The 21,376-nt window shown below is 32.4% G+C and overlaps 3 protein-coding genes across 3 annotated transcripts; all 3 read left to right on the top strand.

Moving 5' to 3' along the window:
- The first annotated feature begins 6,264 nt into the window (after positions 1–6,264).
- Positions 6,265–11,355, top strand: LOC107441488 (uncharacterized). Its single transcript, XM_087157342.1, has 2 exons — positions 6,265–8,643; positions 10,375–11,355. Exons 1-2 carry the CDS (start codon positions 6,265–6,267, stop codon positions 11,353–11,355), a joined length of 3,360 nt encoding a protein of 1,119 aa, XP_087013468.1.
- Positions 11,356–11,416: 61 nt separating this feature from the next.
- Positions 11,417–12,379, top strand: LOC147816316 (uncharacterized). The gene has a single exon (XM_087157297.1). The coding sequence runs from the start codon at positions 11,417–11,419 to the stop codon at positions 12,377–12,379; it is 963 nt and encodes a 320-aa protein (XP_087013423.1).
- Positions 12,380–15,370: 2,991 nt separating this feature from the next.
- Positions 15,371–19,492, top strand: LOC147816315 (uncharacterized). The gene has a single exon (XM_087157261.1). The coding sequence runs from the start codon at positions 15,371–15,373 to the stop codon at positions 19,490–19,492; it is 4,122 nt and encodes a 1,373-aa protein (XP_087013387.1).
- The last annotated feature ends 1,884 nt before the right edge of the window (positions 19,493–21,376 follow it).

Raw genomic sequence — 21,376 nt, 5'->3', positions numbered from 1 at the left:
TTTGAATTAGACAAAAGTTAATTGAGGGGGAGGAATATGTAAATAATGTTTGTTTTTCTTATTGATATTGATACAGATTAGTCTTATTTCCTTATTCATATGTATGATTTATTTATTTTAAAAAACTAACTCGTAAAGAAAGTAGTTGCTATTAAAGTTTGAATTAAAGCTCTAATTAAGGTGAAAATATAAAATAAAAATGCATTGATGTTTTTGAAATTGAACCAGTTAAATTTAATTTAAGAAAGTGTTTAAAAATGATTATATTGAAAATGAAACATAGGTGTTAAGCGAATTTGTTTGTAGAGAAAAGTGCTAGTGTTCTTAAATATGTTATTTTTTTATGCATATAAATATTAACAAGATTGAGTAGAATCTAATTATGTGAAGCTTAAAAATCTTAAGTATATTGTTTGGATTAAAAAAAATAAATAGTTATACCAAGATAAAAAAAAAATAAGCACTTTGAAAAAAAATCTGGTTAGCTTCAGTTTTTAGATATTGTTGTATATATGTAAATAGTTATGTTAATTTGTATTTATTTTGTGTGAAGTTAAATTATAATATTTATTTACATTCTAATTTTATTTCGAATATTTTACTTTGATATCAAAATTGAGTTACAAGTGAATTGTCTATTAATGTTTACTGCAAGAGTCTAAAAATAATTTAGAAATTTTAAGTTTTAAAGTTAATTATTGTACATCACTTCTAATGTAAAAATTGTATCTTGCATTTAATTTGACAATTAGAAAATTTAAATTTTAAAGTGAAATGTTTTGATTATAACATAATGCATTGGTTTCAACCTAAAGTTTTAGAGGACACAAAAAAGTTCATAATAAACTTTTCCCCTGTTTTCTATGGAAAAGTTCTTCCAAGGGGAGAGGAGTTGTAAAGTTTAAAAATATTAAAGAATTTATAAAAGCAGACGATTGTAAAGTCTAAAAATATTAAAGAAATAATGGGTTTGCAAAATCATAATTAAAATAAAGTAAACGCATAAAGAGATAAACTTAAAATAAAAGCAGACGATTAAATTAGAAGTCAATATTTAGAACGACAGAGTTGTTGATTCTTTTTAGATTAGTTTTATTGTGGAATTTGAGTTTCCTTATATCCCGTTACGGGTTTTCCAGTTGTTTATGATGTTTTCACTATCCCGTTACGGGTATTGCATATTTCTTAATGTTTGTGTTTGTTAATAAAAGTTTTTATTTAAAAGAAAAACTGAATAGTTCTTGATATAGCTTATGATACGTTACAATACCAATGTTTTTTCTTTCTTATTAACACATCTACATCAATACTTTCCCTTGTTAAAAAGGGAAAAAAATAAACTACTAATTTCTAAGTAACACTTAAATGTTAAGAGTTCATAAGAGTCCCATCTTTTCACATAGCTTTAAAAGTCTTAGCTTAGGCAAGGGCTTCGTCAATATATCTGCAGTTTGCACCTCCGTTGAGATTTGCTGCACACTAATTTCTTCTTCTAAAACCTTTTCACGAATGAAGAAATGTTTTACACTGATGTGCTTCGTTCTACGATGAAACTCGGGATTTTGAGCCAATCTGACCGCTGCACTATTATCAACAAAAATTGTTGGCACTTCTTTCAAGGATTAAATTCCATTGAAGAGTCTTTTTAGCCAAATTAATTCTTTCGCGGCTTCATTTGCAGCAACTATCTCAGCCTCTGTGGTTGATATTGCAACCATAGGTTCACGCTGACTTAACCAAGATATAGCCCCACCTGCATGCAAAACTAAAACTCCACTCGTCGATCTTCCTGTCTTCATGCAGCCTCCAAAGTCAGCATCACTAAAACATTCTAGAATTCCTGGTTTATAGCCTGATTTATAGATAATACATTTTTGCTTGGAACTCGCAATGTATCGAAATACACGTTTTACTTTGATAAAATCTTCTTTGGCAGGATTTTCTAACTTACGTGACAAAACGCTAATAGCGTATGCCAAGTCAAGTCTAGTGCCCATCATAAGATACATTAATGCACCGACAGCCTCACGATAAGGAAATACTGTTTTATCCTCTTCTTCACTTGAGCATGATTTTTCCTCTTTCAAAATAGGTGTATGACTGGTCTACAATTACTCATACCAAACCGCTGTAGTATCTTTGTGGCGTAAGCTTCTTGTCCAAGTTTAATGCTTCCATCATCACGTCTATAAATTTCTACTCCTAAAAAATATGATGGTGGCTTGCTTGTAATTTTGAACTGAGCTTTCAACTGATTTATGAAGTCTCTTGACTCTTCTTCGTGAGTAGCAGCAACTAGTCCATCATCTACATAGAGAGCTACGAGTAGCTTTTTATCTTCTTTCTCCCGAATGAACAAACACTGATCCGCTTCATTAGCTTTAAAGCCAAGGTTTAACAGGAATCTACCTAAACACTTATGCCAACAACGAGGAGCTTGTTTAAGGCCATACAAACTTTCTTGAGTTTGCATACATCGTTGGTGCCATTAGTGTAACCTTCAGGTTGATGCATGTAAATGGTTTCCTCTAATTCACCATATAAAAGGCAGTTGATACATCAAATTGTGTAAGATGCATGTTCTCACAAGCTGCAATACTTACAATTGAACGTACAGTTCCTGACTTAGTAACTGGACTAAAAGTTTGATTGTAATCAATGCCCTTTCTTTGACTAAAGCCTTTAATTACAAGTCTTGCTTTATACTTATCTATAGTACCGTCAGGATTTTTCTTGATACGAAACACCCACTTACAAGGCAAAGCCTTAGCTTTCTCTGGTAAAGGTGTTAATATCCATGTTTGGTTTTCTTTTAGTGATTTCATTTCAGCATCCATTGCTTTTATCCAACAATTGTGTTCTTTACAATTGATAGCTTCTTCGTATGACTCTGGCTCATTTGAATCTGGCATGAAACTTTCAGCTGCCATCACATAATCTTCAAAACTTTTTGGCTGTTTTAGTTCACTGCAATTTCTCAGTTTCATGGTAAATAAATTTTCTATATCTTCACTTTCATTTTCTGAACTCATTTTCTCTTTTAAGTAATTTTGATCAAGCTTTCCCTCATTTTCAGCTTCTGTAGGTAACTTACTCATTGTATCAATCAAAGGTATTACTGCAGAATCTTCACAATTAGTTAGAGGTTTCTCATCAAATAATACATCTCGAGAACAGATAACATTATTGTTTTCCTTTATCCAGATACGATATCTTTCATCACCATCATATCCCAATAGATAACCTTTTATTGCTTTCTTATCCATTTTTCTACGCTTCTGTCTTGGTATATGGACATAGCATGATGATCCTACTATTCGCATATGTTTTATTCTGGGTCTTTGCCCCATCCATAATTCATAAGGACTTATGTTTGGTAATGAACTTTTTCCTGTTCTGTTTAATATGTACACAGACGTATTTATCAGTTCTGCCCATAATGATGAAGGAAAATTCATTTCTGAATTGGAATTCTTCAAAGTTCTTGTCATTTCTACTAAAGTCCTATTCTCTCGTTCACTGCCGCCATTCTGCTGAGGCGTATAAGGAGCTGTTAATCTTTGAATAATTCCACCTTTATGCAAGATTCTTCTCACATTTTCATTATCGAATTCTCCCCCATTATCACTTAAGATCTCCTTGATATTGTGCCCTAGATTTTTGGCATGTGCTAACATATTTTCAAGAGCTTGGGTAACTTCTGATTTCTTATGAAGATAAAATACATAGCGAAATTTAGTAAAATGATCTTTAAAAATTACAAAATAACGATACTTTTTAAATGATTGATCAAAAGGTCCACAAACATCTGTTGAGATAAGCTCTCCTGGGCTCTTGGTCTTCTGTCTATTACCAAATTTTAATCGATGAGCTTTACCGTAGATGCATGCTTCACAGAGTTGATTGTTGAATTCAACTTTAAGTTCCATTTGCTTTTCAAGAACATTCTTTACATGGCGTTTGTCTTGGTGTCCCCAGCGCTCATGATATAATTGCAGAATAGAATCACTTGTGGTAACTAAGTTCACTTCCACTGGATTGTTTGGAATAAGAACTTGCATATGTGCTTTATATAAACCACCTCTTACATTTCTTGTACCATAAAGTACAGTTTTGTTACCAATTTTTAACCAACATTCTTCCGTTGTTGATACGAATTTACTGTTTTCGTTTCTATCCTGTGCTGCTAGTACTGAAAATAAATTTTTCTTAATATCTGGAACTAACCAAACTTCTTTAAGTTCTTTAAATTGCCTCTCACCATTAACTTTTGTCATAATCTTTAAAGTGCCTCTGCCTATAGCTGGTAGTACCTTACCACTTGCAGCAGTAATCCCATGCGGGGATTCAAAAACTTCAAAACTGGCGAAAAATTTACTATTATTGGTGACATGTTTTGAAGCACCATTATCTATAAACCAATCGTAGTTGCTTTCTTCAAATGAAAAAACTTCTTCGTGAAGAGCTAATAATGAATTATTTGCTACAACATTATCTCTATCTTGAAATTTCTCATTTTGCTTTGGCTTAGCTGGCCTACCATCGGCAATCCACTTTCGACAATTTTTCACCCAGTGACCATTTTGATGACAGTAGTTGCACTTTCCAATTTGTCTTCTACTTTTAAAAATCGGTTTGGCTCTAGTTACTTTTGCTTCTAATGCTTCTTGATTTAATGATTCACTAAAACTTGAATCTTGAATCTTTCTTTATCTCTCTTTCATGAGTACACAACTGTGTTGTTAGTTCATCTAGAGTTCTTTTTTCATCATTCAAAAGTAGCCAACTTGATTTAAAGGTACGATAATTGAGAGGAAGAGTGCCCAAAATTTTGCAAATTAGCAACATTTCTGGTAGCCGGTTTTCACTTTTACTCTCAAGACCACTATTCAAATCATTCCATAAATTTTTGAGCTTTGATAAATGAGCTGTCATATCATCATCCGACCAACTAAATTTAAAGAATTGAAGACAAATGTTATAGAGCTGATTGTCAGAAGAATCTTCAAAAATTTTCTGAAGTTCCAGCCAAACTTCTCTTGCGCTATTAAATCTCATTACCTTTTGTAATGTGTCTTCTGCCATAGAGTTGGTTAACACCATCATAGCACAATTATTTGCCTTATTAAATTCTCTGAGATCATCCTTATATTTCTTTTTGATAGTTTCAGAAGCTGTTGGCTCAGGAAGTTCTGGCTTGTACATCTTTCCTTCAACAACTTCCAGAGCATCTGCGTGATAATTCAAAACAAACTTAATTCTGTATTTCCAAATTACCCAATCACTTTTACCACTTAATGGTTTCACTTGGATTTTTCCTTGATCCATTACTTAAAACTAACTGCAATTGCTGACTTTCGGAATATGAATTAAATTAGCACTAACACTTCCGCTTAACTATCGCCAAACTCAATTATTTCATTATTTTAACTTCGCATAAATAGCTTGCTGGAGTCCATAACCTGTAGAAATTATTGAGTTACGCAAGTATTGACTGAACATGACAACTTTAAGTTAAATTAACTATTTATTCAGTATACTACAAAAAAGAAACAAAAGAAACGCAGAGCTACTAGAGCTTCCTTTACCAAAACGTTTAATACTTTATTTGAAGAATTAAATAAAGATTTACCAGATGATGAAGTATTAAAATTTAAAAGTGCCACGTTAGAACGACTCTATGGAATATTAAATGATTTCGATTCAAAAGTACTAGAAAAAAAGTTTGAAACTGATGAAGAATTTGAAATGGAACTTACTAGTACAGAAGAGTATAATGAAAAAATGGATCTCGCTCGCGTGAAAATTGCAGACCATTTCAATAAAAAAGTTGAACCTTCCTTGGCTTCCTTTAGTTCGTCGCCAAAGCTAAGCAGACGAAAATTAAAGTTATCCAAGATTGAATTGAAACAATTCGGAGGTGACATTAAGGATTGGCTTACATTCTGGAATCAGTTTAAGCGTATCCACGATGACCTAGAAATGGAAAAAGAAGATAAATTCCATTATTTATATCAAGCAACCGTAGTTGGTTCCAGAGCTAGAGAAATCGTGGAGAGTTTCCCCGCCACTGCTGACAATTATGATAAGGTTATTGAATGCTAAAAAAATAGATTTGGTGGTGAAGAATTGTTAATTGAATTTTATGTCAGAGAATTATTGAGTCTAGTTATTAAAAGTGCCACAGAACAACCGAGAAGAATAAATGTAACTCATTTATACGATAAATTGGAATCCTACCTTTGTTCTTTAGAGTCAATAGGAATGACCAGTGACAAATACGCAGCAATGTTATTCCCTTTGGTTGAATCGTGCATTCCTGAAGAGATTTTAAGAGTTTGGTTAAGGAGTTATTCAACAACAAAGGTTCAAGAAAATACGTATTGTGAAAAATTGAAGCAACTGCTATTGTTTCTGAGAAACGAAGGAGAAGGAGAACAACGAATTTCTTTAGTGAGAACTGGATTCAAATTTATTGCTGCTGGTACTAAGAAAGAAAAGAAGACTGAAACTGATATATTTATACCAACAGCAATTGAGTTATTTTCTGGAAGTAAAAGCTCGAGGACTGTGGTAGATAAAAGGTGTGTATTTTGCGACAAAAACCACGAGAGTAAAGATTGTTTTACGGCAGCCAAATTGGCTTACCATCAGAAGCAAGAACTAATTAAGAATAAAAAAGCTTGCTTTATATGTCTTAAGTTTGGACATAAAGCAAAATATTGCAAATCAAGTGTTAAATGTCTAATTTGTGCTAAGAGACATTGGTCGATCATGTGTGCAGAATTATCGCCAAACAAGCACGAAGTAAAAGATGAAAAAGTAATTGATTCGAGTGAATGCCAAAATGTAATACTTGCGAATTCTTGCTGTTCTGGAGAGATATTCCTTCAAACTTTAATGGTAAATATTGAGAGTAAAGAAGGAAAGCGTGCTATAAGAGCATTAATTGACACGGGCTCTCAACGCTCATATATTCTGAAGAGCACTGTTGAGGAACTGAAATTTCGCCAAATTGATACTCAAACATTGATTCATAGCTTATTTGGAGGGTCAAAATCAAGCAGCGAAATTCATAATCTTTTTTCTATTAAAGTTACTGATTTGAAAAATAGTTATAGTTGTAATATGTATGTTTTGGATCAACATAAAATTTGCAGTTTTGTTCCACGACTTCATGATGGACCTTGGATGCAGGAAATGGTACTGAAGGGCATCTCACTTAGTGATATTGGGAATCATCGACAGCCTATTGAGTTATTAATTGGAGCCGATGAAGCAGGAAAACTTTACAATGGGAAAGTGTGCAATTTGGCGTGTGGTTTAACTGCAGTAGAGACTTATTTAGGATGGGTCATTATGGGGAAAATGAAACCCTCAGTAATTGACGCCAATCTTTCGAATGTTTTGATTTCTCTATTAACTCAGACCACTGACATAGAAAACCTTTGGAAGCTTGAAGCAATAGGTATAACAGATGCATGTGAAATAAAAGATCAAAGGGAAATAGAGGACACAGTCCAAGTGCACTTCGAAAGAACAGTTAAATTGAATTCTGAAGGACGGTATGAAATTTATTTGCCATGGATCAAAGAAGCCAACATCTTGCCCGACAATAGAAAAGTAGCCGAAAAAAGATTACTATCAACTACAACAAAACTTAATGAAGCTAATAAATTTTTCGACTACAATGCAATTTTTGAAAATTGGTGTAAGGAAGGTGTTATAGAAGAAGTCCCTGAACAACTTAAAGGCAACAGTGCACATTACCTTCCTCACCGAGCAGTTTTTAAAAACAGCTTGACAACTCCGGTGAGACCCGTTTTTGATGCATCTGCCAAACAGAAAGGATCCTTTTCATTAAATGATTGCTTAGCCAAGGGGCCAAATTTGCTGGAACTGATACCCGTGATAATTCTAAAATTTAGAGAAAACAGCATTGGGGTAATTTCCGATATAAAAGGTGCCTTTCTTCAAATTTCAGTAAATGATAAAGATCGTGACTACTTACGTTTTTTGTGGTGGAAGGATGATAATAAAACAGAAATAAAACTTTTCAGACATTGTCGTGTAGTGTTCGGAGTAAACTGCAGTCCGTTTCTGCTTGGAGCAGTTATCAAATTTCATTTGAGACAGTTTGACTCTGAAATTGCCGAGAAGTTATTATATTCTTTTTATGTGGATAATTGTGTCACTTCTGCGGATACTGAAGAGGAATTGCGGAACTTCATCAATAAATCGACCGAAATAATGGGCAAAGGAAAATTTGACTTAAGATGCTGGGAGCATACGAAAATACATAATGATGAAGATGAAGAAAAAGAGGAAGTAACTAAAGTACTTGGATTACTGTGGAACAAACGAGAAGATTCCTTGTTTTGTGATGTACCAAAAATGAAGATGAAAGATATGCCAATCACACGGCGTACAGTGTTATCTGTGGCTCAAAGAATGTTTGATCCAATTGGATTTAGTTGTCCAGTCACATTGATACCAAAATTGATTCTGCAAAAAAGTTGGCAAGAAAAACTAAGTTGGGATACCAGATTAACAGAAGATTTGAAAAAGGAATTCTTAGTTTGGCTTGAGGATTTATCTTTATTATCATCAGTGAGAATTCCTCGCCAAGCAACAGCAGTTAAGGTATCTGCCTGCCTTAAAATGACCGATTTCATCAAATAATTCGAATTTCTGTTTTTTGCATTTTTGAAAAGAATGAACTCTTAGGATTCTAAAAATGCTTTGTTTTTAAAATTTCGATAATTAGAAGCAAAGTTATAGCTGATTTTGAAACCGGAAGTGAGATTCCGAAACACCGGAAGTGCACTGAAAACGTCAAAATTAATTTTAAACAATGTAGTTTTGAGCCAATAAGAATTTTTTTTTGCTTGTAACGCTATTAAAAATATTAATATTTGTTAATTTTTTTTATATAATATTATTTAAACGCATGTGGCTACAAATTATGTATAAACTTTTTAAAGGAAGTGAAATTGAATGGCATCAATTTTGATATTTATACTATGATTTATTCAGCGTTCAAATTTGCCACGATCTTATTAAAAAAGCTTTAATATTAAATTGACGGTAGTTTTAGTTGTTATTTAAGTACTTTTTATTGTTATTTAAGTACTTTTATTTCACTGTTTAGTTATAGTAAACGAATATGCTAACATAGTAAATCTTTTTTCAAAATTATGTACTGTAAAATTTTGTGTTTTCATATGAAAGGCATATCTTATAATGTTTATTTTAAAATAATACAGTTTTTGCTTGAAATAAAGTTAAAAATAATATTAGTGTGTAGTATGAAGTTAATATTTTTAATCATGTAGTTGTGTATACAAAATACAGCGAAAATTAACGCGTCATTTTTGCCTGTTTTATGAAAAAATATAAATATTTAACTATACTACATTCTAAAATGACTTAGGTATTGTTTGCCAATTGATTCTAACAACCTAAAACTGTTTTAGAAAGAGTTTGGTGGTAATTTGCTGTGAATTATTGCATACATAACTAACAATTTGAAAAAAAGAAAATCGCGGGCTCGAGTTACTGTTTGTCGCTCAATAGAAAATTGGTCATAAAAAAAAGATAATGGATTAAAATGCAAACTGTAAAAAGCAAGAGCTACATAAAGGGCTGAACTACAAATTATTAAATTAAAGCTTGTTGAATAAGTCTATGTAACTATTTTTGTATAAGTAAATCTTTAAAAGCGTTTTCTGAAAAACTGTATTTTTCAATATTTTGATTCACGCCAGACACTCATACTCCAAAACTAATGGAAATTTTCTTATGAAATTTGGTAAAAATGTTATAAACTATATATACTGTGTTTTGAACTACAACTAAGTTTCAATTTAAATATTTGGTCATGTTACAGGTATATAAACATAAAAAACTATTGAAAAAAATGAAAAAATTGCTGTTTTTCTAGATTTTACCACTTAATTTGGGTAATTTTTAAAATTTTCATAAACCTTTAGTTCAGAACACAGATAAGGGTCAAAATAATCTGTACAGAAAAAGAAATTGTATTTTATTCATTTAAATTAAGTGTATGGTGTCTGGCGTAAGCTCTAAATTTCGCTCATTTTAGGCTTAATTTTTCAAATATTTTAAAAACTATGCGATATTCAAAAATATTTCTTCTTGCTTATATCATTTTATGTCACACATGAACCAATAACACATATGTTTTTTAAAAAAAATTAATTTTTAAAAAAAATTTCATCGTACCCAGGCAGTCGCCTTAATAGAATTTCCAGTAGTTTGCATGATTTTGCTGACGCTTCAAAATATTCGTACGCAACTGCCATTTTTCTGAGAAATGAATCGCAAGATGAAATAAAAGTGCAACTTTTACAGGTGAAGTCAAGAGTTTCTCCACTGCGAAAAATTACGATTCCAAGACTTGAATTATTAGCTTGTTATATTGGCGCTAAGTTATTTGAATTCGTCACGAAAAGTTTAACTCTGGAAATAAATGAAACATATTATTGGACGGATTCAACAACTGCCTTGTTCTGGATTAAGAAGAATGACCTACCCTGGGGAACATTCGTTTGTAACAGAGTGAAGAAAATACGTGAATGTAGTGATCCCAAGGATTGGAGACATGTTCCTGGTATTAGTAATCCTGCTGACTTGCCATCTAGGGGATGCACTGTTTCAAAGCTTCTGGAAACTAAATGGTGGGAGGGCCCACTTTGGTTGTCCAAGTCTAAAGAAGAGTGGCCTAATTCAACCCCAATCGAAAATGAAGAGGAAATATACTTAGAACAGAGAAAAACCGTTGTGGCAACTCTTACCTGCGAGAACACTGAAAATTCATGGATGCTAGCATATTTTTCGAGTTACTTAAAAATTTTAAGAATGATGGCATGGATTCTAGGATTCCTCAAAAATGCTCAGAAAACAAGAACTGAACGAGAGATTGGCGAGCTGAAATTGTACGAATTGAATGAGGCTGAAAAGGTATTAATGAAGCAGATTCAGCAAAAGTCATTTAATGACAAAGATATCACAAGATTAAAATCTTTATGCGTCTTTGAAGACGAAGAAGGTATCTTAAGAGTAAGCACCAAGTTAACTGAAAGAAAAGACCTTGAAAGCTTTATCAGTCCTATACTGCTGCCAAGCACGCATAAACTCGTGGAATTAATGATTTTTTACATGCACAAAAGTATGTGCCATGCGGGGATTCAGATATTGATGTCTAAATTAAGAGAACGATTCTGGATTATAAGATCTCGTAAGACGATTCGCAAAGTTTTAGCTCGTTGCGTGAGATGTAAAAGACACGATTCCTCGTACGAGGATCGAATGCAATCCAGGAGTGTTACCTGAAAACAGAGTCAAAGATGCATTGGTGTTTGAAATAACAGGAATAGATTTGGTGGGACCTTTGATGCTTAGAGAAAAATGCAAAGCATGGATAATTATATTTACATGTGCTGTCTACAGAGCCATCCATTTGGAATTGATAACTTCTCAATCAACACAAAGTTTTTTGCTTGGTTTACGACGATTTATAGCCAGACGAGGAAAACTGAAAGTTATTTATAGCGATAATGGCACTAATTTTACAGGAGCTAACAACCTATTTAAATCGTTAGATTGGAAAATGATCGAAATTGAAGCATCTGTGAATATGATTCTATGGAACTTTAATCCTCCTGCTTCCCCATGGTGGGGAGGATTTTGGGAAAGAATGGTGCAGATGGTTAAAAAACTTCTTCGTAGGGTTTTAGGTCAATCAGCTTTAAATTATGAAGAAATGACGAGCGTCCTTTGTGATTGTGAGACAACAATAAATTCTAGACCTCTCACTTATGTCTCAGAACAAGGGGATGAACTCATTCCATTGACGCCAGCTATGTTCTTGAAAGAAATATATGATGTCGGAGTGCCAGATTTAGATCAGCTTGATCAAGTAAATTTGAATAAAATATTAAGGTACCAGCAAAATTTGTGCAATGCTTTAAGAGAAAGATTTAGAAGTGAGTACCTTGGGCAATTATTACAACGACCATCAAAGAGTAAACCGATTGAACCTTTGAAAGTAGGAGATATTGTTTTAATCGAAACTGACGGTAAAAAAAGAACTTTATGGCCAATGGCTAAAATACTAGATGTTTTTCCTGGTAAAGATGGGCAAGTACGAGAGGTTCGCCTTAAAACTTCATCCTGTGAACTCGTCAGGCCTGCGCAGAAGATTTTCCCACTCGAAATTTCCTCACCCACTGGACCTAATCTAATGAATAATGACGCATGCAAGAATAAACCAGAGAAGGACTTGCAGGTAGTTGGAAAAACAGTAAGAACGAGAAGTGGAAGACTTATTAAAGTGCCAATTAAATTTTTGAGCTGAAAAACTTGGACTTTCGGAACAGTATTTTAACATTATAATTTTCATTCATTTTACTCATAGAAATATAATTAGTTTTGATTAGTAAAGTAAACCTCCAATCAAAACGGTGGGAGGATTGTTACGTTTTGAAATAAGAATTGGATAGGTTTTGTATAATGGAGAGTTGGGTGTAAACGTTTTTATTTGTCTCCAAATAACTTTTGACTTATACAATGGAACTCGAGTTTATGTTTTAGAAATATGTTGAAATTTTGTATTTTCTTTTAAGAATTTTTGTTTAATAAAATATAGGAGTGGAAGAAATAGGGTATATTTCTTGCCGTACTCAACAATCATATTTATATAATAAGCTATTTTGGCGACACCTATGCTTTAGATGTAAAGCATCTGGGACAAAATAAATTAGTTTAAAAAAAATGTTCTATATACTACATATTTTAACACGCCTTTTTTTTCTTTTTTTTTGGCTTTTTTAAATTGATTTTCATTCATTCATATGATTGTATAAAATAACTCCATCATACCAAAACGCAATCAAGAAATTTGATGAGTCCTTCATATGAATTCCAAAAATTACCACCAATATTAAAATTTTGCTGAAACGCAAAAAAACTAGCAGTAATCAGAATCTGAAGTAGAACAAAGCATTGCAACATAAGCGATTTAAGCGCCACATGTGCTATTAACTTTGGGGGTCTATATCAAAATATATTTTTTAAAATTGTAATGCTAACTGCAACTGAAAATTTTGTGAAAAGTTTCACGTCTATTAATTCGCTTGATAATAATATCAAAATTTCTCTCATGCCAAACATTAATCAAATACTAGAAAAAAATATCCGTTCTTTGTACAGGTTGAGAAAAAATCTATTAATTAAAATCTGTACTGAACAATACGAAATCATGCATAAAACTGAAATACAAAATACCTACACAATTAATTAAGCTAAAAAAAATTTCAATATCTTCTCTATTATTAGTTATTCGTCGCCCTTTTTGGTGACTTTACGTTAATAATTTAGCAAAACATGTTTTTAGTATCTCATACCACCAAAATAAAGATAATCGTTATTCAGTATCATCTGGCATAATTCTGTTGCTCCTAAACTCATAATATTTTAAATTTAAAACAATCGATGAATTTTCTTCTGTACTTATACCTTCGAGGGGCCATAATAAATCTATTTACACAGTATATATATAATAAAAAGGCACGGTATTGGTGAAGTTTTAATAAGCACCAAATTTACGAACGTAATTACTCATGAAATACTTTGTACCAATATTAGTCTATTTGGTACTTATTAAAACTGCGCCAATTACCATAATACCATTAGTGTATATTACCAAAAATAATTAATTATCTTTTGCATCAATAAAAGTATGCAAGTTTTCTTTTATGCTTCTCCTAAATTGATTAATAGCATTTCTCCATCAATTTGGCTTTATAATACGTAGCTTAATTTTATATTTCACTCAGCACTTATTACCATAATTATTTGAGCATTACTGGAGTCAAAAATTGCATAGCGATTTTTTACTTTTCTCACAATTAGTACCTTTGCTTCATTAATTTTGCGTTACATTACAAAACTTATTAATATAATTTCTTTTAATTTCAGTTCGTTCCTATTACCTAAAGTAATAAGACATCACTGACATCAAAAAGAGTATAGCGATTTTTGACTTTTCTTCTAAGTAAACTAGAACCATTTCTCTGTTTCTTTTGCTCTTTAGTAGGTTATTTTTTGTTTCAATTAATATGTAATAGAAAAGTTAAGAAAAGCATTGGCGTCAATTACATTATAGTTGACTATTTCTTACGCTTCTCTTAAATGAAATAGTCTTTTCAATTAGTTCATTTCTTATGGCTTTTAGTTCAATAGTTTATTTTTTAGTTCAAATAGTACTTAATAGTGTAGAAATTATTGAGTTATGCAAGTATTGACTGAACATGACATCTTTAAGTTAAATTAACTATTTATTCAGTTAACTACAAAAAAGAAACAAAATGGAACGACGATCGTAATATATATAAAAAAATAATAAAGAGCACGGGCTTCATAGGTGAAAGTTAAATTAGTAGTGCTGATGTGTTCCCAGATTTCCTAAATATGTAAATACTGTAAAGTTTAAAAATATTAAAGAATTTATAAAAGCAGACGATTGTAAAGTCTAAAAATATTAAAGAAATAATGGGTTTGCAAAATCATAATTAAAATAAAGTAAACGCATAAAGAGATAAACTTAAAATAAAAGCAGACGATTAAATTAGAAGTCAATATTTAGAACGACAGAGTTGTTGATTCTTTTTAGATTAGTTTTATTGTGGAATTTGAGTTTCCTTATATCCCGTTACGGGTTTTCCAGTTGTTTATGATGTTTTCACTATCCCGTTACGGGTATTGCATATTTCTTAATGTTTGTGTTTGTTAATAAAAGTTTTTATTTAAAAGAAAAACTGAATAGTTCTTGATATAGCTTATGATACGTTACAGCTATATTTAATTGGTGGCAGCGTCGGGATCGATTTACCATTTGATTTAAAGGAATTGTGTTCCAAATATTATTCCTTATGGCTTTCTTGGGACGAGCAAAAAAGTGTGATTTGGTAGAATTATGCAAGGAATTGGGCGAAACTATTATTGAAAATGTTACAGTATGTGAGTTGATAAATCTTATAAAAAAATCTGAAAATTACGAAGTGAATCTAGTTAAAGAAATATTAGAAGCAATTAAAGAAAATCGTATCGAAAAAGAAGAAAAAGAAGAAAGAAAACGCCAAGAAGAAAAAGAAGAAAGAAAACGCCAAGAAGAAAAGAAGAAAGAAAACGCCAAGAAGAAGAGGAAGAAAAACTACGCCAAGAACGGCAAAAACAAGAAGAACGCCAATTTGAACTCGAGAAATTAAGGCTTAGTGCCCAATTAAGTGGCCCTTCAAATCAAAATATTGGCACTACTCTGCGGAATAAGTTAGATATTCATAAGTTAATGCAGAATTTTGATCCTAAGGAAGATGAAATCAGTCTTTATTTAGTAATTTTTGAGCGTCAAGCAAAACGATCAGAAATACCAAAAGAAGAGTGGGTTACTCATTTATTATCCTTTCTTTCACCTGACATAACAAAATTAATAGCAAGAGAATCTGAAGAACAAACGTACAACTATGATCATGTTAAGGAAATTTTAATGAAGAGGTTTAAGCTAAGTCCAGAAAAATTTAGGATCAAATTTATTCAGCACCAAAAGAAGTTCGATAATAGTTGGAAAGATTTCGTTTTTGAATTAAGGAACTATTTAAACGAATGGGTTCAAAGATTGGAAGTAAAAGATTTTGAAACCTTGCTGGATCTAATGGTTACTGATCAAACTAAACGAAGAGTTCCCAATGAAGTGCGTGATCATTTTATAGACACTTGGTCAAAAATAACTTCATCTACAAAGCTGGCAGAAATACTTGACGAGTACGAGAATGTACGTGGAAGTCGCAAACGAATTGACTTGCAGGTAAATTCTGAAAATCGGAGATTCAATTGGCGAGAAGAAAATGCCACACGGAAAAATTCACAGGGAGCTACTTCAAAGAATAGTCGAAAGGAAGAAAATAAAAGAAAATATGAGTACAAGCAAGCAAATTATGATCAATTTGATAGACGTACGCCTTTAAAATGTTACGAATGTGGATCTACTAATCACTTACGACCTCAGTGCCCGAAGCTTAAGTGCCAAAAGCCACCCGCTCAAGTTAATCGAATCGGAGCAGGACACGAAGAAGACAAATTACTAACTCCGTACACTCTTATGGCGAAAGTAAATGGAATTAGGATGCTAGTTCTTCGAGATTCAGGTGCAACTATTGATATCATATGCAGAAAATATGTGACTCCAGATATGTTTACTGGCGAAACTGTGTGGGTACAACAACCATTAGATGAAGGCCCAACTTGTTTACCATTAGCAAAAGTTTCGTTATCTGGTCAGTTTGGCAACATTGTAACCAAAGCGGCTGTGGTTAGAAGTGAGTTGGATAAAGGTCGATATCTCCTTGGGAATAGAACAGCGGCTAGATTGCCAAATCTGCAAATGACGCCAATGCAAATTTCAGAGTTAAACGCAGTTAGTACCAGATCGCAAGCTCGTTTAAAAGCAGAAAATGAAGAATATGAGCAACAAAATTCGAACGATACCGAAAACTCTTCCGAACAAGATAATAAAAATCAAGAAATTATTTTAGATGAAAAAGATGACAAGCCAGTTTTAGAAACGGATGCCGTCAGTTCAGAAATGGAAGAGATATTACCAACTCTAAATGCCAACTCTGATGAACTTTCTTTAATACAGGTAGATCACGATGAATTCGTTAAAGCTCAACAGGAAAGTGCCGAGTTAAAATCAGTTTTTAAAACTGTGGAAGAAGTTATTCAGAATCAAAACAGTAAGCATCGCTATCTGGTTGAAAGAAAACTTCTTTTTAAATGCCAAGAAGGACGATTAGGAGAAGAAAAAAAACTTTTAGTTATACCTGAGAAATTTAGAAGCCGAATTTTAAAGTTATGTCATGAAAGTACTTCCGGACACCTTGGTGTAATCAAATCCAAAGATAGATTGGCGCGATATTATTTTTGGCCAAAATGCTATAAAGAGATGGAAGAATTCGTACGAACCTGCGATAGTTGTCAAAAAGCGGGGAAACCAAATGATAAAAAAAAGGCTCCTTTAAAAATTGTACCGGTCATACAGGAAATATTCTCAAAACTAAACGTTGATGCAGTTGGTCCTCTTCCCACCACGCCAAGTGGAAAAAGATACTTGATTACAGCCATTTGTATGTCGTCAAAATATCCAGAAGCAATCCCAGTGAATGATATAGGATCTGTGTCGGTGACTGATGCCCTACTTAATATTTTTTGTAAAACTGGTTTTCCACGAGAAGTCCAATGCGATCAAGGAACTTCTTTTATGAGCATGCTAACAACTGAGTTTTTTGATCGATTTGGCATAAAGGTTCGGCATAGTTCCGTTCATCACCCACAGTCGAATCCCGTAGAAAGATTTCATAGAACTATCAAGCGGATTTTGCGGGTACTTTGTTTGGAGTCTAGTTCTGACTGGGAGAAGTTTTTACCATTTGCCCTTTTGGCTTTGAGAACTATAACACATGAAAGTACAGGATTTTCGCCAGCAGAGTTAGTACACGGAAAAAATTTGCGTACTCCTGAAACTTTGTTGTATGAACAGTGGACCAAAAGAGAAATAGACGAATCTCCTGCGACGGAATACGTTTTTCACCTAATAAACCGTTTAAAAAGATGCCAAGAAATTGCAGTTAACAAGATGGAAGATGCAGCGTTAAAAAGGAAATCGTATTACGATAAAAATAGTATTAGGAGAGAGTTTAGTGCCGGAGATTTGGTTCTTGTTTTGGCTACATCTAGAGCTAATAAATTGTCTGCTCAATGGATTGGGCCGGGGAAGATAGAAAGCAAAATGTCTGAAACTAATTATTTAGTGAATATTCCAGGAAAAAGAGAGAGTTCACAGATTTATCACGTAAATATGCTTAAACCATATTATAAACGGCCTGCAATAATTAATTTTCTATCATGTGCAGAAAACGATTCTTCATCTTTAGAACAAGATATTGACTTTCCACAAGTGTATATTTCACCAGATGAATTTGATGTATCTGAAATGATTAAAGACAGTCACCTAGATAATCGCCTTAACGGACATGAAATCAACCAATTGAGGAATATTTTAAGAAGATATTCGAAAAGTTTTTCAAATAACCCAGGAAAAACTAACTTAATTGAGCATGACATTCAACTTAGTACAAATAAGCCAATTATTTCCAAGCCTTACCGAACTTCACCCAGACAAACAGAAATTTTAAAAACTGAAGTACAGAAAATGTTGGACTTAAAAATTATTGATTTAGGTGAGAGTGATTATACTTCTCCTATGATCCTAGTAGAAGCACCAAATAAAGATCCAAGGCCCTGCATTGATTACCGTCGTCTCAACGAAATAACGGTAACACAATATTTCCCACTTCCGAACATAGAAGACCGAGTTGAAGAGGTAGCCAAGGCAAAATTTATCAGTCTTTTAGATTTCGCCAAGGGATATTGGCAAATTAAGCTTAGTCCAAACGCTCAAAGATTAGCTACTTTTGTTACCAGTTTCGGAACTTATAGGCCATTACGACTTCCATTTGGGTTGAAGAATGCCCCCTATTTTCTTAGCAAATTAATGGCACGACTACTAAAGGGTTTAGAAGAATTTGCAGTGCCATACCTTGATGATATAGCAATTTTCTCAGATACCTGGGATCTTCATTTAGAACATCTTAATTGTGTATTGCAGCGTATCAAAGAAGCAGAACTTACAATGAAACCTTCAAAATGCCGTTTTGCGCAAGATCATGTTCTTTATCTAGGACATATTGTCGGACAAGGCTATAGAAAACCCTCTGATATAAAAACACGAGCAGTTGCCGAATTTCCTGTACCTAAGACCAAAACTGAGATCAGAGCATTTTTGGGACTAGCGGGCTATTACAGTCGATATATACCAATGTTCTCTGTTCTGGTTGCACCATTAACAGACTCTTTAAAAGGCAAAACAAAAAAGGGAGAAATTACCTGGACGATCGAATGCGAAGAAGCCTTTAAGAAACTAAAACAAAAATTAACGAGCCAACCTATACTCTTCTCTCCCAACTATGAAAAGGAATTTATCTTGCAAACAGATGCTTCGGAAATTGGTATGGGTGTGGTATTAACACAACTAGATAATGAAGGCCATGAACACCACATAATATATCTGAGTAAAAAGTTTAATGAGTCCGAAAAAAAATATTGTACTACGGAAAAAGAATGCGCCAGTATAATTTTTGCCATCAAAAAATTACGACACTATTTAGATGGGCAAAAGTTTACTATCCAGACTGATCATCATCCGCTAACCTGGCTTAAAACAAATGCTAATTCAAATGCCAGACTTATGCGTTGGGCTTTAGCATTACAACCGTTTAATTTTAAAATTGTGCATAGAGCTGGTACTAAGAACAAGAATGCAGATTGTCTCAGTAGAGTATCTTTAAGTTCTTGATTTGAATTAGACAAAAGTTAATTGAGGGGGAGGAATATGTAAATAATGTTTGTTTTTCTTATTGATATTGATACAGATTAGTCTTATTTCCTTATTCATATGTATGATTTATTTATTTTAAAAAACTAACTCGTAAAGAAAGTAGTTGCTATTAAAGTTTGAATTAAAGCTCTAATTAAGGTGAAAATATAAAATAAAAATGCATTGATGTTTTTGAAATTGAACCAGTTAAATTTAATTTAAGAAAGTGTTTAAAAATGATTATATTGAAAATGAAACATAGGTGTTAAGCGAATTTGTTTGTAGAGAAAAGTGCTAGTGTTCTTAAATATGTTATTTTTTTATGCATATAAATATTAACAAGATTGAGTAGAATCTAATTATGTGAAGCTTAAAAATCTTAAGTATATTGTTTGGATTAAAAAAAATAAATAGTTATACCAAGATAAAAAAAAAATAAGCACTTTGAAAAAAAATCTGGTTAGCTTCAGTTTTTAGATATTGTTGTATATATGTAAATAGTTATGTAAATTTGTATTTATTTTGTGTGAAGTTAAATTATAATATTTATTTACATTCTAATTTTATTTCGAATATTTTACTTTGATATCAAAATTGAGTTACAAGTGAATTGTCTATTAATGTTTACTGCAAGAGTCTAAAAATAATTTAGAAATTTTAAGTTTTAAAGTTAATTATTGTACATCACTTCTAATGTAAAAATTGTATCTTGCATTTAATTTGACAATTAGAAAATTTAAATTTAAAAGTGAAATGTTTTGATTATAACATAATGCATTGGTTTCAACCTAAAGTTTTAGAGGACACAAAAAAGTTCATAATAAACTTTTCCCCTGTTTTCTATGGAAAAGTTCTTCCAAGGGGAGAGGAGTTGTAAAGTTTAAAAATATTAAAGAATTTATAAAAGCAGACGATTGTAAAGTCTAAAAATATTAAAGAAATAATGGGTTTGCAAAATCATAATTAAAATAAAGTAAACGCATAAAGAGATAAACTTAAAATAAAAGCAGACGATTAAATTAGAAGTCAATATTTAGAACGACAGAGTTGTTGATTCTTTTTAGATTAGTTTTATTGTGGAATTTGAGTTTCCTTATATCCCGTTACGGGTTTTCCAGTTGTTTATGATGTTTTCACTATCCCGTTACGGGTATTGCATATTTCTTAATGTTTGTGTTTGTTAATAAAAGTTTTTATTTAAAAGAAAAACTGAATAGTTCTTGATATAGCTTATGATACGTTACAATACCAATGTTTTTTCTTTCTTATTAACACATCTACATCAATACTTTCCCTTGTTAAAAAGGGAAAAAAATAAACTACTAATTTCTAAGTAACACTTAAATGTTAAGAGTTCATAAGAGTCCCATCTTTTCACATAGCTTTAAAAGTCTTAGCTTAGGCAAGGGCTTCGTCAATATATCTGCAGTTTGCACCTCCGTTGAGATTTGCTGCACACTAATTTCTTCTTCTAAAACCTTTTCACGAATGAAGAAATGTTTTACACTGATGTGCTTCGTTCTACGATGAAACTCGGGATTTTGAGCCAATCTGACCGCTGCACTATTATCAACAAAAATTGTTGGCACTTCTTTCAAGGAGGAAATTCCATTGAAGAGTCTTTTTAGCCAAATTAATTCTTTCGCGGCTTCATTTGCAGCAACTATCTCAGCCTCTGTGGTTGATATTGCAACCATAGGTTCACGCTGACTTAACCAAGATATAGCCCCACCTGCATGCAAAACTAAAACTCCACTCGTCGATCTTCCTGTCTTCATGCAGCCTCCAAAGTCAGCATCACTAAAACATTCTAGAATTCCTGGTTTATAGCCTGATTTATAGATAATACATTTTTGCTTGGAA

Source organism: Parasteatoda tepidariorum, chromosome 1 (assembly GCF_982258835.1).
Source record: "Parasteatoda tepidariorum strain Cologne lab strain chromosome 1, Ptep-v5.0, whole genome shotgun sequence".
Lineage (NCBI taxonomy): Eukaryota > Metazoa > Arthropoda > Arachnida > Araneae > Theridiidae > Parasteatoda > Parasteatoda tepidariorum.
This window is presented reverse-complemented; position numbering and strand designations above follow the sequence as displayed.

Bases quoted from the DNA above. Each gene is read 5' to 3' on its own strand.
- LOC147816315 (XM_087157261.1), top strand. From the start codon at position 15,371: ATGCAGAATTTTGATCCTAAGGAAGATGAAATCAGTCTTTATTTAGTA.
- LOC147816316 (XM_087157297.1), top strand. From the start codon at position 11,417: ATGCTTAGAGAAAAATGCAAAGCATGGATAATTATATTTACATGTGCT.
- LOC107441488 (XM_087157342.1), top strand. From the start codon at position 6,265: ATGACCAGTGACAAATACGCAGCAATGTTATTCCCTTTGGTTGAATCG. The intron at 8,644-10,374 runs GTATCTGCCTGC...CAACTTTTACAG, and splicing joins GCCAAGCAACAGCAGTTAAG to GTGAAGTCAAGAGTTTCTCC.